The sequence below is a fragment of the Macrobrachium rosenbergii genome, chromosome 8 (assembly GCF_040412425.1).
Source record: "Macrobrachium rosenbergii isolate ZJJX-2024 chromosome 8, ASM4041242v1, whole genome shotgun sequence".
NCBI lineage: Eukaryota > Metazoa > Arthropoda > Malacostraca > Decapoda > Palaemonidae > Macrobrachium > Macrobrachium rosenbergii.
The window spans coordinates 9006099-9023011 of record NC_089748.1 but is presented as its reverse complement, the minus strand read 5'-3'; the positions used below and the strand labels follow the sequence as shown (position 1 = coordinate 9023011).

Sequence of the window (16913 nt, the reverse complement as noted above, 5' to 3'; positions counted from 1 at the left end):
ACTGCCTATTTTGATAGTTCAAACAAAAAAACCCTCTAAAAATGCTTATAATTGAGTATTTTAATAGTTTTATCACAAGAAGTGCATTTAGTCATGAAAATATGAAAATACAGTAATTAGTGAATATTTCTCAGTGAAAAATACCGCCAATAGGCGAATTTTCCATGAATAATGTGTATATATGTTCCATAGAGAAATTCGCGAATAGGTGAGTCTGCGAATCGTGAGAACGCAAATACTGGGGGTTCACTTTAGTTCTCCATCTGAAAGACCTGGACATCTCCTCATCCTGGGAAATCTCTATGGTCTAGATTATGACATTAAACACGCCAGGGGTTGGGGGTCTGTGGCTTTCGAATTTTGTGGGATTTTGTGGCTAAGACTCAAAATCCCTCGGTTCATGTTGACAGGTTTGCCTTGTTATCCATTCCTTCCCTTAGGGATTTTGTTAACAGTGATCCTTAGGAGTTACTGCTTTGCCCTGTCAGAGCACTGCGTTGCTATCTGAGAAGGACTCGTCACCTAAGACCTAGGTGCCGTAGACTTTTGTTAGCACAGGCTGAGCCAAGAAAGAAGTGTCCCAGAATACGTTTTGTTTTGGCGGCATGAGGTAATTAGGCAAACCTATGCATCATCATCAAGTTCTGTCTCCGATACTGTGCATGCTAAGGCACATGACACCTAGAGACGAAGCAATAGAAGGACGAGAAGGAATAAACTCTTCCTGAGAAGAAGATGCAACGAGAGGCAAATCTGGTGAAGGAGAGAAAGGACAAGAAGGAATGGTGGCACCCGACACCATTGGAGGCACAAAGCCTTCCCATGATGGAATAGCCTTTCCTCTTGTATTTCTTCTTACCAAAACGCTTCCATTGCTCTGGAGACCAATCACGACACTCTGAACAGGGGTTACTTACATTGCAATCATTAGATCTGCTTCTGCTGCAAGTCGAATGAGGATCAGTTTCGAGAGAGGAAAGATAATGATAGTGTAGGTTGTTACCTGCACCAGGACATTTCCTCTGAGGCAAAGCCTTCTTAGATTATTCATGGGTTTGCATTTCTTGAATGCAAATACACATAGATAATCACAATATGTCAGAGAAACACACAAACTAAAAACAGAGTGAAAAAACAGAATGCAAGGCGTAGAAAGAACAGGAAGTGTGTAGAAAACCAGCTTCGGTGCTAGAAAGGGCAGCGCATGTCTTGCTTGAAGATGGTTTGAGAGATAAATGGCGACTCATGGAATATGTGAAGGGGAGAACAGGTCAGGCCCGCCTACTGTCTCTCCCCATTGCCTGATACACTGATGTCACCAAACCTTGTTCTATTTTTAACTGGATCCAGCTATGCTAGAGAGATTTTCCCCATCATACATAGACATCAGGTTTCTTATTTATGAAAAATACAAATTGATTAAAAATTTGTCATTTTAATGAAGTTGTAAGACATGTTTTTCCGTGATATTCACAAATTTGACACTCTGCAGGCTTATCACCAAATGGAAATGGTTCAAGTGGAATTACCCGGTCTACAGGTTCACCTGCTGTGTTAGATTCATTTACTGGAGGACTTATGGACAAATACAGTATCATTAGAGAGGAAGCTTCAAAGGTATTTATGTAATTGTGATAAGTTTGTTTGGAGAGATTTGCTGCAAATTACAGTGATTTTCATGGGAAGATTGATACAGTATAAGCAAGCTTTATATCAATCCAGTCTTCATTCGTAAGCTTTTGATTGGTGTTGTATTTTGCATGTCAGTGTGTTTTTTCTGATCCTTTAAGCTTTTTTCTTTTTTATATAAAATCATAATTTTACTTATTTTTAGTTCTGCTTGTCTTGTTTGGTCTCCTGTGGTTTTATGAAAATATGTGACAGGGTGGAATTGAAAGTGCTTTAGAATGAAATATGGAAATACATCTTGCTGAATGACTGTAGCTAACCAAGGAATGCATGTAGTATGTGTGACATGCTGAGGTCCTTGAAAGTGCACGAGGGAATAATATGGTGATTACACTTTAATGTTGAAAGGGAATGCTTTATAAGGAGGGAAGTCTGTCCCTTTAGGAATATTACTTTCAGCGTTGTATTCTTTTCTAAAGTCAAGCTGTTTATATATGTTTCCTCAGATATTGTAAATCTTAAACTAAAAGCTTAATGCTAGCTTTTGCTTCAAATGAAGAATCTGTGATGACTACTTGTGTGTCTTAACCTCAACTTATAGTATCCTAGTCATGTTCTTTTTATTGTTATCTAAAATTGTTGGATATGGAATAAATTGATGGTTCCCTCATTTGTTAAACCCCTCCAGTTCATTTTTAACATAAAATGACCTCTTTAAATTAAAAAGTATTGGAAGGTTTTTTTTTTTAGCATTTATTAACTCTGGCATACATAGAATGCATCCCGCAACCAACTTTTATTTATGATACAGTTCTATTGCAGTTTGTAATTAGGTAGAAATTATTATTTGAATCAAAACATTATTTGTAAATCATCTATGTCATTTTCAGAATAGCTATGATGAGGCTCACACAGGATCATGGCAACGCTGCTTAGAGGGAAGTGTGAAATTGTTAGAGCAAGGTCATGGTATCTTAACTAAACTCATGGATAAGAAATTGAAGTCTGAGGTTCTTGTGACCAGTCAGATGCAAGATTATTTATTTAGTAAGTTGGAAATGTACCAGTAGCCCCATTGTTTAAATTATAATACATTTGAACTGGTGCTCATGATGTTACATAAATTTTGGCTTGATAACCTAACATATAAATCTTGAATGTGTAGTATGGAAAAATTCATATTGTTTGTCCATGTCAGATCTGCAGGAAGTTTGGTATGTATGTGACCGAATTTCCAAGTCAAGTCAGCGCGTGACTACAAGCATCAAGGTTGACCAATTGTTAGCACAGGCAAAGTCTTTGTGGGAGGAAATACTCCTTGATTCAGAGAGCAGTTTGTCAAAGGTAAAGTAGCAGAACAGCAAGGTTAGTTTCTGTTTTATACTATCTTTTGTTTTTCTTTAAAGGAAGGTATCTAGATATGGCATGGAAAGATGGTGCTGTATTCATTTTATTGTATTATTAAGTGGCAAGTTGCCCATAAATTAACTTCCTGGAGAAAATGATGAGTATGCAGTTTCAAGAAAAGTTCCTGTTGTTTAAAATTAATGGAAGCAAATTTTATGAAAGCAAAATCTTAGTGAAAGAACTATTTTAGTCATTTGGAAATAGACAGTTGATTTATGAGGGCCCTGAAACTTGGAGTTAGTAACGGTAATAAATTATGTCCATAAATTTTTCTAGTCAGTGAATGCCTGTCAAGGTAAACATATTGAGAATATAGAGTTTTTTCCATATGTACTCCTGTGAGTTAAGAAAACCTTAAACTGCTTATATCAGTGTACTTTAATATGCAGTGGGTATTTTTTATTAATTATGAGATATAACAGATTCCTTAATGTTCTGCTGTATTCCACAACAGATCTTCATTATGTATACTTATTGAAAGTGACGAAACCAGTCACTGCAGTACATCAGTACAATTATAGGTAGATAATTTTGTGGTGGTTATTAGATAGTTCATATAATATTTAAAAAAATATATATATAAATATAAAGAGAAAAAGTATTCATTTCTACTATAAACTCATAACTTACAGTGCCATTTTTTGTGATGAAATTTTTCCCAGACAAATCTTCACTGAAGGAAGAAGTAAAGAACTTCAGTTTCCAGTGGATAAGTAGTATATGCGTACCCTAAAGTTTGGCGAGTTGCGGTTTCCAATTCAGTGTTGTTAACCTTTGACAGCCAGAAAATAGGGCAGGGAGGAGGACAATTGGAGAGAAAACAGCCATCAATCTCTGGCTAAAGATAGGCAGGGAGGAGGATAGAGGGCAATTAAAAGGCATGTGGCAAAGGCAAAGTATTGTAGTTCAGAGTTTTGAATTAGAATTTAATCACAGCAATGGGACAAGTATATATTCAAGATAGAAAACTGACTGAGTGGAGAGGTTAAAAGGGCTCCCAGGAAGATGAAAAATGAGGTTTGGAACATTGGGAATAACAGGAGACTTATTAAAAGTGACAGAAGAACCTGTCATCCATGAGCTTATTAGAATACAGTACATGAAATTCACCTGACAAAGGAGGAGATGGGACGAGAAGAGAGGAAAAAAGCCTCACAGTAATGATATACTGTACAAAGGGAAATGGGATTCACTGTAATGTGGGAATTATATAAAAGAACAAGACTACTGTTTGAGCATGCTACAAAAATACTGGATAAAGTGCTTGAAGAAGTGCAGAGAAAAATTATTAAAATGTTTAATGATCAGTTTGGCTTCATGCCAGAGAGGTAGCAACAGGAGCAGTCTTTATAATGAGGCAACTACAGGAAAAGTATCAATCACAGGAAGAGATTTTTACCACATGTTTGTAGATCTTGAGAAGGCAGTTGACAGAATTCCAACACATAGCATTAAATTACTCATTACTGTAAATGGTAGGAATGCCCAGGCCTTCATATTGTCCCATGGATTTATGGATGCATCCTCCATCCAGGCTGTCAGAGTTGTCAGGGGTGAACAACACAGTGGCACCTTGTTGCTTTTGGTGGCAAGCAAGTCCACAATCAAGGTTCTCTATAGTTGTTATAGTATGGAACAATATCAGGATGGATTGAGCATTCTGAGGTCAGAAAATATTCCTTTCTGGCCAGGCTGTTTTCTGGAGCATTTGTTTCATGGGCGAGAGTTGGTGACGGTTTACTGCATGTTCCTCAGCCCACGTGAAAATCTTTATGGCCAGTTGACTCAAGCTCTCTGACATTGTGCCCATATCAAATGTTAAATAAGCAACTTTTGTTGTTTTGTTGGAAATGACAGTACTCTTATTGCCCTGCCCAACTCCTGCAACTTGAAGGTTTTTAGAGCCAGTTCTAGGTATTTTATGTGACAGCCTTTGCTTCCTAGGAACCAGATGCTTGTCTCCTGAAAATCTGATAAGCTGGTTCCCAACCCTGTATTTTGGCATCTGAAAAAGGAAATTTCTTGAACAGATGGGACTACTACTCTACCTCTATTTAATTTGCTGATGTCTTGCCACCATAATAGATCTACTGTCATGTTTTTTGTGATGCATGCAGAAAAACTCTCTGGCATTCATTTTCTCCAGAGATCCAGAGATTATGAGACCTTATTCAGTTCCCTTTCTCTCAGATTGTTACTGGTATTACAAATGAAACTTCCAGAAACCTAAGTATACAAGAACTTAGAAATATGTTTCTTTAGAGTCAATTTTTCCCAAGCTGTTATCTGTGTAGATTGGTTTGTGGAGTGATGCCAGAAAAGAGTTTGCACAAGAAATTGATTCAGAAGTCTGTGGTCAATTATGGGACGCCAGCCTCCAGTTAGTTTTGGAATGATAAAAATATGAATAAGATCTGGCATTTATCTGTTATTAACATTGCCCCTTTCTCCATCATGATTGTCACATCTTTGTACCATTTTAAATCTCTTTGAGTAGACTTTATATGGGTGAAAAAAGAAAGCATTTCAGTTTAATGGGGGCTTGCATTTTGTGGTAGTATATTTAACTGGGATCACTTAGGGGAAAGGAGACAAAACACAGTACTTTTAACTTTGTATCCACAAACATATATATACACACATCACAAACATTCACAACCATGCACTTAAACCAAATTTAACCAATAATATGTACATTACTTAGTCAAACAAATAACAAAGTAAATGCTGTTATGTACAAAATGCTATCCTTATAAATTTAACAGATACCACTAAACTAAAATTCACATCATGGAAACAATGACTCCACTGAAGTGTAGAACACTTTCCTCTATTCATTAGCTGGAATAGAATATCTGGTTTGGAATAGAATATCTGGTTTGTTACATCCAAGACTGTCCAGCTTGCAAAAGCACAGTATTCTCTGTTAATAACAGAGTATCGTAGTCACATCACAACCTAATCACCACTTGCTGCATTCGTTTCTATTTAGTCATGCTGGTTTCCTCCATCACCATCATGATGTGGATGTAAAAATCACAAATTCAAAGTCACGAGACTTGCAGTTCCCAAAAGTGCACATCTTAAATTTAGCATATGTTTGTCAGTCATCTTCAGCACAGTCCTCTCAGGAATTGGTGGCTACCACCTACAGAAATTCAAAATTTCAAGCAAATATCACACCAACTGCAATGCTAGTAAAGAAGTCAGAATTAGTGGAAAACAAAAATAAGAGGTGAAATATACAAACAAATAATAAAAACTATGTCTCTAGAGAGAGAAATCAGTAACCTCAGACGATCAGCACCACACAAGGTTGTGTTCATAAATTCTCCCGCGTACTCCACAGTATCAGGAGACAAGCTTCCATTGAAGGACTTAAAAATTTGAGTAAAATATTGTTAACCCTTCACCATTAAATATTATTACCTTATTGAGACAATTGTGAATTTTGTATATTGTGATTATTATGCCCCAGTAGAGATGCATGGTAGCTCCCTGTTAACATGGCCAGAGCTTATGGGAAATGTTGAGATGGATCCTCATTCGCTGGATCAAGGTTGTTCCCAGAGGTATGTTGTGGTGGGTGTTTCATATTTTTAAGAGTTATTTAAATCTGGTGGTTCTTCATCTGCATCAGGGGGCTCTTCAGTACTGTCTGAGAGTTCAGGGAAGTGTAAGAGTTGCACTGGGCTCCAGGGTTAGTAAGCCTGAAAGTTTGCTCTAGACACAACTCTCATAGAAGATGGAGCAAAATATCCAGAACTAGACTAAGAACCTCTCAGGATAAGTGTTCTTAGAAGCAGAACTTCATAGCTCCTCTCATTGTTACCTTAAGAGGTTGCCCTCCCCTGACTGGCTACTAGTCGTGACACAATTTCCAAATTCATGTTGGCCCTTTTTGTACACCATTTATCACCTACTGTTGAGGTGCGTAGGTGACTGAGTGCTGTTGTTCCACATCCTCTTGTCTGATAAATCTTACAAGAATAAAGTCTCTTAGGCCATAGGTAGCCCAAGTACCTCTTACAGCACTCCAGATAATGAGATCAGTTCTTCATATGTTGAAGCTTCTTGGGCGTCACACACTTCTCATTCTCTCTGTGTATGACTAGTATACTGTAGTATGGACAAACTATCTATTAATAATGATAATATCCCTGCGTTGATTGTTTAGTAGTCATGCACAGAGAAATGAATTGTGTGACTTCTCTTCATATTAAGCCATACGGTGTCTGCCAAGCCCTCTGCAAAGTACTCATCCTGTCATTCAGAGGCTTCAAGTCATGCTGCACAGTAAACTGCAAATGTTTATGCACCTTTTAGTTGCTAATAGATGGATCAGGAAGTGTCAGCATTTTCCATCCATCTTGCAGACAAGAAACAAACACAGGATAATAAAATCTGCTCATCACAACACACAAATGCATGCTATTAACACTCAGTGTGTGTCATCTGGCTCTGATAGCTCAGCTGACATGTGCCAAACAGCATGATTCCCATCTTCTTGCATCTCACAGCTTTTGCTGCACTTAGGTTATTTATGCTCTACACTCCATACTAGCTTTCAAGTATTGACTGACTTCCAGAATACTCACTTAGTTGTACACAGGCACATGGATCACCCATGTCATGAATGCCATCAGATTCAGTGGTGAATGAGGTGTTTATGGCGATCAGTCATATTTTTGGATATGAGGAGAATTATCTACACTTACTAATAAACTAGAGTAATGATAAAGAACAAATGATAAACAACTTCCCCACACGACAATATTACTTAATGCATAATACAATAATTAGCCATCACAGAAACAAAACATAATGATCCAAAAGAAATACATGTCACAAAGGCATTTAAAAAAAATAAGAATGCTTACAAACTCAGATTGTTACAGACACAGTAATACTGTAAGTAGATAAGTAAGAATGCTTTCAAACTCAAATTGTTACAGAGACAGTAATACTCTAAGTAGTTAAGTAAGAACCAGTAAACCATAGCAGGCACTGGTCTACAAAGACATAAGTGGCAGTGCCTGCACTAGAGGAAGACAAAAGGCTGCTAACATGCAAACAAGTTATCCTAGAGCATTCGTTAAATTCTTGAATTACAAGAAAACCTATAAAATGAAAAAATATAAAGTATAACTATATAAAAAAAACCTGATGATAAATCTCAGGAAGGAAATTCTTGCACTTAAACTCTTCCAGGGTACTAGGATGATGAAAGTCAGTCATAAGGAAGACGACAATTCCCTGCAGATGAATAGAAAAACAAATGCCTACCCTCGATAAATCTTTGACTGGTCTGGGGACAAAGTATGTGGGGGCACAGACAAACAAGGAATGAATTGGGTTTACAGCTGAGATTTCCTAGACCATACGATGCTAGTACAGTACAATACTCACTGGTTGGTGATGGATTATCATCTTCTACTTATGGAAGTTTGCCGGGGAAACCTTTCATGGCAAACAAAATGGCACTATAAGTTATAGGTTTGTTATTAAACATAGTTTTATTCAATTACTGTACTTGTGTTCCCCAACCAGCCTTTTCAGTACTCAGAAGTTGTATATTCACCGCCCAATATTCACCACCCACAATTCCCTGTCAAAAGTTCACCACCAATCATATTCATTATCAAGCAATTCATCACTAACATTTTCTTTTTATTATTTATTTACTCAAATATTTTTAGTCTTTCACTCTGATTTTAGTGTCAAATGCCTCACCCAAAACAGTTAATACTCTGGTTTAGGAGTAATAATGGAGATTCTCTGGAAATAGCCCCTCAGCTTATTCAGACAGAGGAAGTGTAGTCTTTTACTCTGATATTAGTAAAAACATTTAATAAACCCTTCTTTGGAAATGGAACTTCAGTTTATTCAGACAGATAAGGGAAAGAAAAATTTTGATTTTACTTTGTCTATCCAGTACTGTACAGTATATGTGTATGTTCTGTGAAGTAAATGCAGTATATCTTAATTTGACTGTTTTCTTTCTGTATATTTGAATCTTTAAAAGAAATACTAGAAAATATTATGTGTACACACATGCACACACACACATGTCTTTCTTCCTGTTTTTGGTAATGAATTGTTGATGTTGAGTTGTTGGCAGTGAGTTTTGTAACTCCTCAGAAGATGTTCACCTTTTAAAATATACTACCATAAGACCATTGAGACTAATTAAGCAGAACATAAGCTACTTGCTATCCTGTTTTATGAATATACAATGAAATATTTTTTGTTTTGTTTTATTAGCAGGTGGAAATGCCAGGAAGTGAGAACCAGATGAATGAAGGCGAAGTATGTGGCGTTTGCCTAGCTGGAGGTGGTAGCAAATTGACATACGGAGGTCACTCATATCATCCCCCATGTGCTAATCTTTGGCTTAACTGTGTAGATCTTCTTTTACCATCTCTAACACCTGTCACTTTACTTTGATGCTATCTATGGATGTGTATGAAACAATATTAAGTTATTTTCTACTACTGCTCATCTAGTCATTCATTCATTCTTCCTTTTACATTCCAGGAGACATTACCAATCACAAATGCAATGCTCTTTTTCACTAGTAGTGTCACTCATAATTTTATCCTTAACATTTGCTAAAATACAGAGTAGAAGTATGTTTGATATATATTAAATGTATTTTAACCTCAATTTAGCAAGCATTTAAATATATGCAGTTTACCTATTCAACAGTTGTCTACATTAAACCTGCTGTTGTGTTTGAATATATTTGGAATAATTAAGAAAACAAAGTTTATCTTGTTTTGGATCCATGGACCAAGTACTTTATTTTATAGTTTGGTTCCATGGACCAAGTAGTTTATTTTATAGCATATAAGACCCCTGCTTTACAACAGGGAATGTTTAGGTAAAACAGTGTCTTTATCCCTACACAGAGTAGGTCCTTTTCTAAGAAGGACATGAAGGCAAAATGGCACTAACTCAGCAATAAATTTATGCAGTACTAAGCACAGTTCATGAAAGTGAAGTAAAATAAAAAAGCAGTGTTTGAATGAAAGCATATTAACCCTTAAACGCCGACTGGACGTATCGTACGTCGACTAAAATTGTTGTTGGGTGCCGAGTGGACGTACCGTATGTCGACTACAAAAAATTTCAACCTTCGGTCAACTTTGACTCGACCGAAATGGTCGAAAAATGCAATTGTAAGCTAAAACTCTTACATTCTAGTAATATTCAATCATTTACCTTCATTTTGCAACAAATTGGAAGTCTCTAGCACAATATTTCGATTTATGGTGAATTTTTGAAAAAACTTTTTCCTTACATCTGCGTGGTAACTAGGCAGAAAATTTCAGAAATTCTTTCGTCATTTTGTCGTAATGTTTGCACCGGTTTATATTAGTCGTTACATAAAGTTTTATATATGGAAATGTGTGCAATTTCATGTAGAATACAACAGAAAATAATTCATGGTTGTAGCTTTTATCAGTTTTGAAATATTTCCATATAAATCATGATGTGCCAAAATTTCAACCTTTGGTGAACTTTAACTCGACCGAAATGGTTGAAAAACGCAATTGTAAGCTAAAACTCTTACATTCTAGTAATATTCAATCATGTACCTTCCTTTTGCAACAAACTGGAAGTCTCTAGCACAATATTTCGATTTATGGTGAATTTTTGAAAAAAAACTTTTTCCTTACGTCCGCGCACGGTAACTCGGCCGAACATCTCTGAAATTCTTTTGTCACTTTGTCGTAATGTTTGCACCGTTTTATGTTAGTCGCTACATAAAGTTTTATATATGAAAATGTGTGCAATTTCATGTAGAATACAACACAAAATAACTCATGGTTGTATCTTTTATCAGTTTCGAAATATTTTCATATAAATCATGATGTGCCAAAATTTCAACCTTCCGGTAACTTTAACTCGACCGAAATGGTTGAAAAACGCAATTGTAAGCTAAAACTCTTACATTCTAGTAATATTCAATCATGTACCTTCATTTTGCAACAAACTGGAAGTCTCTAGCACAATATTTCGATTTATGATGAATTTTTGAAAAAACTTTTTCCTTACGTTCGCGCGGTAACTTGGCCGAACATCTCAGAAATTCTTTCGTCACTTTGTCGTAATGTTTGCACTGTTTTATTTTAGTCGTTACATAAAGTTTTATATATGGAAATGTGCACAATTGCATGTAGAATACAACAAAAAATAACTCATGGTTGTAGCTTTTATCAGTTTTGAAATTGAAATATTTTCATATAAATCACGATAAATAGAAAAAATCCTACTTTTGTTCAACTTTAACTCAACCGAAATGGTCGAAAACTGCAATTGTAAGCTAAAACACTTACAGTCTAGTAATATTCAATCAATTACCTTCACTTTGCAACAAAGGGGAAGTCTCTAGCACAATATTTCGATTTATGGTGAATTTTTGAAAAAAACTTTTTTTACGTCTGTGCGTTACGAATTCATGCATCATTTTGTGATAATATTTTCTCTGCATTGCTTTGATCGTTATACAATTTGTTATATACCAAAATCATTGCAATTTAGTGTACAATACAAAGAAAAAAAATAACTCGTTAGCTTTAACCGTTTTGCTCACAGCGCGATTTGTATACAATATATAAAAAAATTTTTTTGCGCTGTCATATATTTAAATATTTATATATGATAATGATATTTTTTTTCATTTCTGATGGTTGTATACTAAACTTCAGGCAATGACAAAAAAAAAGGAGCCAAAAATGAACTCTTAATCTTAAAAACTAGCGTGCTCTGATTTTTTGAAAAAAACTTTTTTTCCGCTTCGGCGCTAACTCCCGAACGCCGCCGGCATACGACAGACACTTTTGTAAATAGAGGCTCGGCATTAGAGGGTTAATGTACATAAGGATAGTGGAAAAAGTAGTGATTTTCTGGGAAGCACTCTCATACAGTCAGCTTCAAAGAAGTCACATGGAGAAAGGACACTGCATAGTCCTCCTGGTAGTAGAGTTTGAGCTAGGTTTGCTTTGTATGATTTTTCTCCTTAGGATGTATCAAGATGTGAGTGGGAGCTATTCTTATGAAGTAAGGCTAATTATGATTACAGTAATAGGTTAGTGTGAACAAAAGTTTGCAGCATATTTGTGCATTCATTGTTTATTCAAATGTGTAGCTACATCATATGAAAAACAAAAATTCACTTTTTTTCAGTGTAAAACAGATTGAAGTAAAAGAATTTTTACAGCAGTTATTTCCCAAATACTGCAACTCATATTTACAGGCTTATTAAACTCTTTATCAAAGAAAAATTTTACTATACTGTATTATATTTTTGGTATTATTACAACCTATTGTTTATACTGTTTCAGTCTTTGGACTGTGCAAATGCAGCCAGTGTGGTTAGCTCTTCCCTTGTTTTTTTTTTTTTTTTTGAGATATTGGGCAGGAGCCTGTGTAACCCGATGCCTACTTGGTCTACAGACCACTGTGTGGAGGTAACTTTTCATCTTGTTACCCCTGGTTGAGACAACCCTACTTGTCCAATGTGTGCTCAATCCTCATATTGTGCCTGTGCCAGTGGTAGGTTGGTTCATGAAGCATCCTTTGTCAAACACACCAGCAATGGGACTGCAAGGCAGTGCCCTTGCACGTCACCTGTAAAATACTGGGAATGGGTACAGAGGGAGGGCACTCTCCCAGTGTGTGGGGAGAGAGTAATGGCCTTCATCCCTGCTCCTGGGCATATGCGTTGGCTCCTCACCTGTGCCTCTCTGGACATGCATGTCTGAGTTAATGCTGTCTCACTGCCTCCCTTTCAGTATGTGTACAGTCATCACACTACAGATGTAGGAGCTTTTTTTATTTTGCACTTAACTGACCTCCTTTTACTGTACTTTCCGGTGCTGGGAGGATCTGCTTGTATGCAGTTGTTACACCCAGGCCTACTGTTGAAATATTTTTTACATGGCAGAGCATTTTACCATTCTCTTGATCAGCCATTCTTAGCTTACACTTATCCCAAAGCTCAAGTAGTTGTCACACTATCCTCTCTTTTGTAGCAATAAGGTCAGTTTGGACTGATCATACAAAAGTCTACATATTTAATGTCTCAGTTTTCAGAGGTTACCCATTAGCCTCAAATTGTTATTGCGAGAAAGAGTTTACAAGTTGGTGAACCATGATTTTGAGGGTTTATGTTATTGTAATTGTTTATTTTGTTGATAAGCAGTGTGTATGCCAGTCATTCACATCCATATTGCAAAGGAGAACTCAAGGCTATTGATTTATCAGCTTTATTGGAGAATCAGGTGCTTTCCTTTAGAGAAACTTTTTCTGGGAGGTTTGGTCTCTGTTCAGAACCCCTTCAGCAGTGTTGATGCAGAGATAAGCTTAATAATCTTGAAGTAACCATGGCAATCCTTTTGTGAACCCTTTTGCCAGGAATTTTTTTATGCCCACTCAGGAGGCAAAGCAGCTGTTCCAACTGCTGTGGTTGCATTTGTTTGTGTTGTTTTGGATCAGGTTCACAACCTGTTTTGCGGATCAGTGTTCCCTGCCATCAGCAGTTAAGCAAACCACTTCTTGACTGGAAGATGCTTTAGTGGCTTCAGGCACAGATACTTAACAACAGTGGCTGCAATCATGGCCTTTATTTGTTATTGAACTAAGAGGAAGCAAGATTCAAACCAGGGGCAGGAAAGAATTGCAAAATTTTCTTTCCTCATCCCCATTGTCATTGTCTAATACTTTCTGTGCTCCTCCTCCTCACGAAGAAGAGACCATTCTTAGGAACAGATCAGTTTGTGGCTCCACGTTATTCCATGTAAGGGTAATGGAGAGTTGACAGTAGAAAAGAGAAGTTGGAGTTCTAAGTTTCTGTAATACACTGCTCAGTGTTTTATTAAATCCTTAGTGGGGGCAAAAACATTTGTAGTCAAACTTCAGGTGCAGCTAGCTGAATTGTTTGTTGTATTGGGAGGTGATCTGCTCCTCCAAACCCAAAGCAGTAGCTGTCTTCTTCCTACAGAAAGGTAGAGAAACCTTTCTGGCCCATTGACCCTCCTCCAGCTATGGCTAGGTAGGAAGGGAAAGGGAATGAAGAACAGGGGTTGCTTAATGTAGCAATCCCTTTACACTGAAGCCACAACTAGAGTGAAGCATGTCTTGCTTTTGGCAATGAAGCAGAGACTGGGAATGGAGTCCTGGACATTTTCAGGCCTCCAGGCAAACACATACATCTCGTCAAGGCCTGCCACTCTTCTGTCTCTCTCATAGACTTACAGTGTCCACTCTTTCCCTGCCAGATTCTCCAAGTCACTAACATTGCTGATGCAGTCGAATGCGAAGATGGAGAATGCTAGAGGTCATAGAGAACCAGTCTTCAGGGTATTATTTATAGTGGAAAGGGTGACTAGAGTTGAGAACTGATCTTTGAACTCTCCCTGTTTGAGCACATGTTGCAGACTTGCTGTTGGATGGAAACTGCATGCCCTGTGCTGTAGTCCATCATGGAAGATGACTTCAGCGCTTCAGTAGTTAAAGGGATGCTTACTTGCAAGTACCCATCCATTAGAACTATAAGAAATACTTCTTATTTGGTCACATTGGGGCTGTTGACAGTTCAAAGCTCCATTTCTAATTGATGACAGCTCACTGGTGTTTCCCAAGGGTTCTTATCCGAATGTTGTCTTGGGCCCATTCGCAAGGTACACACTGGCTATGTTACCTGGAGTCCTCCAAGACTCTTGCTCAAGGACAAAGTCCTCTACTCTTTTTTGGCCAAGATTGGGCGAATGGATAGGGGTTGGATCTTATGCCCAGCAAGCACTGATTCCTGTCCCAGGTGGAACAACCAACTCCTGCTCATGTCAGCGATGCTGCAGCACCTTGAGTAGCTCCACTTGAACTCCGAATTTCATCTTGTGCCATTGAATCAAAGACATGGAGGAGCTAGTGTGGTGACTGGGTGACAGGAACCCCTTAGCAAGTTTCCTTGAACTCTCCTCATCCCAAAATGCAGCTGTTTACAGATGTTTTGAAGGAGGAAGGTGGGCTAGGACACTCTTAAGGGTTCATTTGTATTAGGTTTGTGGCTGTCGGACACATCTCATCTACTTATCAACATTGTGGATATGCAGGAAGCATTGCTTTCCTAGGAAGTTTTCCAGTAACATTTGACAGCTCACTCAGTAGTGATTTTATGGGACAATGCACTTGCAGTGGCATATGTTAAGCAAAAAAGAGAGTCCCATTTTTTAAGTTGGCATTTGCAGATTCATGAGGGGATGGTACACCACACCATTGAGCTGTCTGACAGGATGGAACATTCTGGTAGGCTAGCTCAATTGCTGGGGTTAGGTTGTAGGTAGAGAGTGGTCCTTACTTTCTCAATTGATGGAAGAGGCAGTTTGAGCATGGGTTCCTCCTGTGCTCTTCCTGGTTGGTTCCAGGTTGAACAAAGTTTTTAGTATTTTGTTCTCCCACTCTATTTCCGGGGGTGGGTGGCAAAAGTTACATTTCAGTATTTACTGGGCAACCTGGAAATTTAAGCTTTTCCCCCATTCAACAGTTTTTATGATCACCCAAGTTTAAAGATGACCCTGACTACTCTTTGTTAGGCTTAAGTGGCATCCAGTTCTGCTGACTCTCTTGACTAGGTGCTCTCTCTGGTCAGAGTGTCAGAGGTGATTTCCCACCTAAGGGCAATGGTTTTTAATTTCTGTAGGAACAAATAAAAGATTTTTTTAAAGTACAGTAATCTGTATTTTTCACAGGTATACAAACCAGAGCCTTTTATAACTAAACCTACTTCAACTGCCCTGCTTTGTCTCTGTGGCCGAAGGATAAAATGACTAGTGATGGAAGATGAATGAGGGGTATTTTACCACTCACCCCCTATATCCACTAGTTAATGACTTGTTACCAAGAACAACAGTCCTGTTCATACAGAGGCTCTGGCCTGTATACCTAGGAAAAATATAAATTTATATAAAAAGTTTTTATTTTATTTTTTCTTCAATGGTAACGTTTTTATTAAGGTCAAATATTCTGTGAAAAGTGTACTGATTCCTTACGGCATTGTGTTAGTTTTTATGAAGCTTCAGGTATTACTTTATATATCCATCTTCTAATGGCATATAACCATGGCATAGGGTTTTTATTATCAAGTTAGAACTGAAATGTAGTGATGGGAAAGGAAAGGGGCACAGGTAAGTGGGAAAATTGTTATTAATTGTTGCTTGGTGATTTGAAAAAATCTTGGCCTGGCAGTCCCTCTTGAAATTGATATGAGAGAGGTTTTGAGAGACAGGTAGTTGTTATACCAAATAGGAGTGACAGCATCTTATCTCAGGGCAATAGATATGTATACAACATCACATCTCTTATAGTGTCTGGTGCAGGATTGCTCTTGAGAAAGTGGCTTGCCATAATAGATTACAAGGGCATCCTTTTTATCAGGAGTAGTGGCATAGAAATTCCTTTATGAGAAGTACAGTTCCTCTTTTATGTTGTGTGTTCCAGACAAACCCATTAATCATGAATAGCCCAAATTACAGTTGTGATGTCCTCACACATGCAAATTCTAAAATCTTCAGTTACTGAAAAGATAGTAGAATGGTGCATGTAGTATGCACATGCACCTTAGGACCGTCAGTTTGAGGTAAGAACTACTTCATCTTTGTGGCTGAAGGATAAAGTGACTAGTGATGGAAGGTGAATGAGAGATATTTCCCCACTTACCCCCCATATTCACTAGTTAATAACCTTGTTACCAAGTTCAACAACAGTCCTGTTCAAACTGAGGCTCTGGCCTGTATACCTAGAAAAATACAAATTAATATAAGAAAATTTTCTTTTTTCTTCAGTGGTATTGTTTTTATTAAGGTCAAATATTC

At 37.4% G+C, this 16913-nt stretch overlaps 1 protein-coding gene across 8 annotated transcripts in view; it reads left to right on the top strand.

Annotated features, from left to right (window-relative positions):
- LOC136840591 (synergin gamma-like) overlaps nt 1-9741 on the top strand; it is a 244305-nt gene extending 234564 nt beyond the window's left edge. For 3 of the 8 annotated variants that reach the window (XM_067107257.1, XM_067107258.1, XM_067107254.1), the window contains 4 exons: nt 1493-1617; nt 2520-2676; nt 2828-2973; nt 9301-9741. In XM_067107257.1, coding sequence (XP_066963358.1) covers nt 1493-1617; nt 2520-2676; nt 2828-2973; nt 9301-9483 — 611 coding nt within the window. In that variant the 3' untranslated portion in view covers nt 9484-9741. Of the gene's footprint in view, nt 1-1492; nt 1618-2519; nt 2677-2827; nt 2995-9300 lie in introns of all 8 variants that reach the window. The other 5 variants (XM_067107259.1, XM_067107255.1, XM_067107256.1 and 2 more) reach the window with 3 other exon arrangements.
- The last annotated feature ends 7172 nt before the right edge of the window (nt 9742-16913 follow it).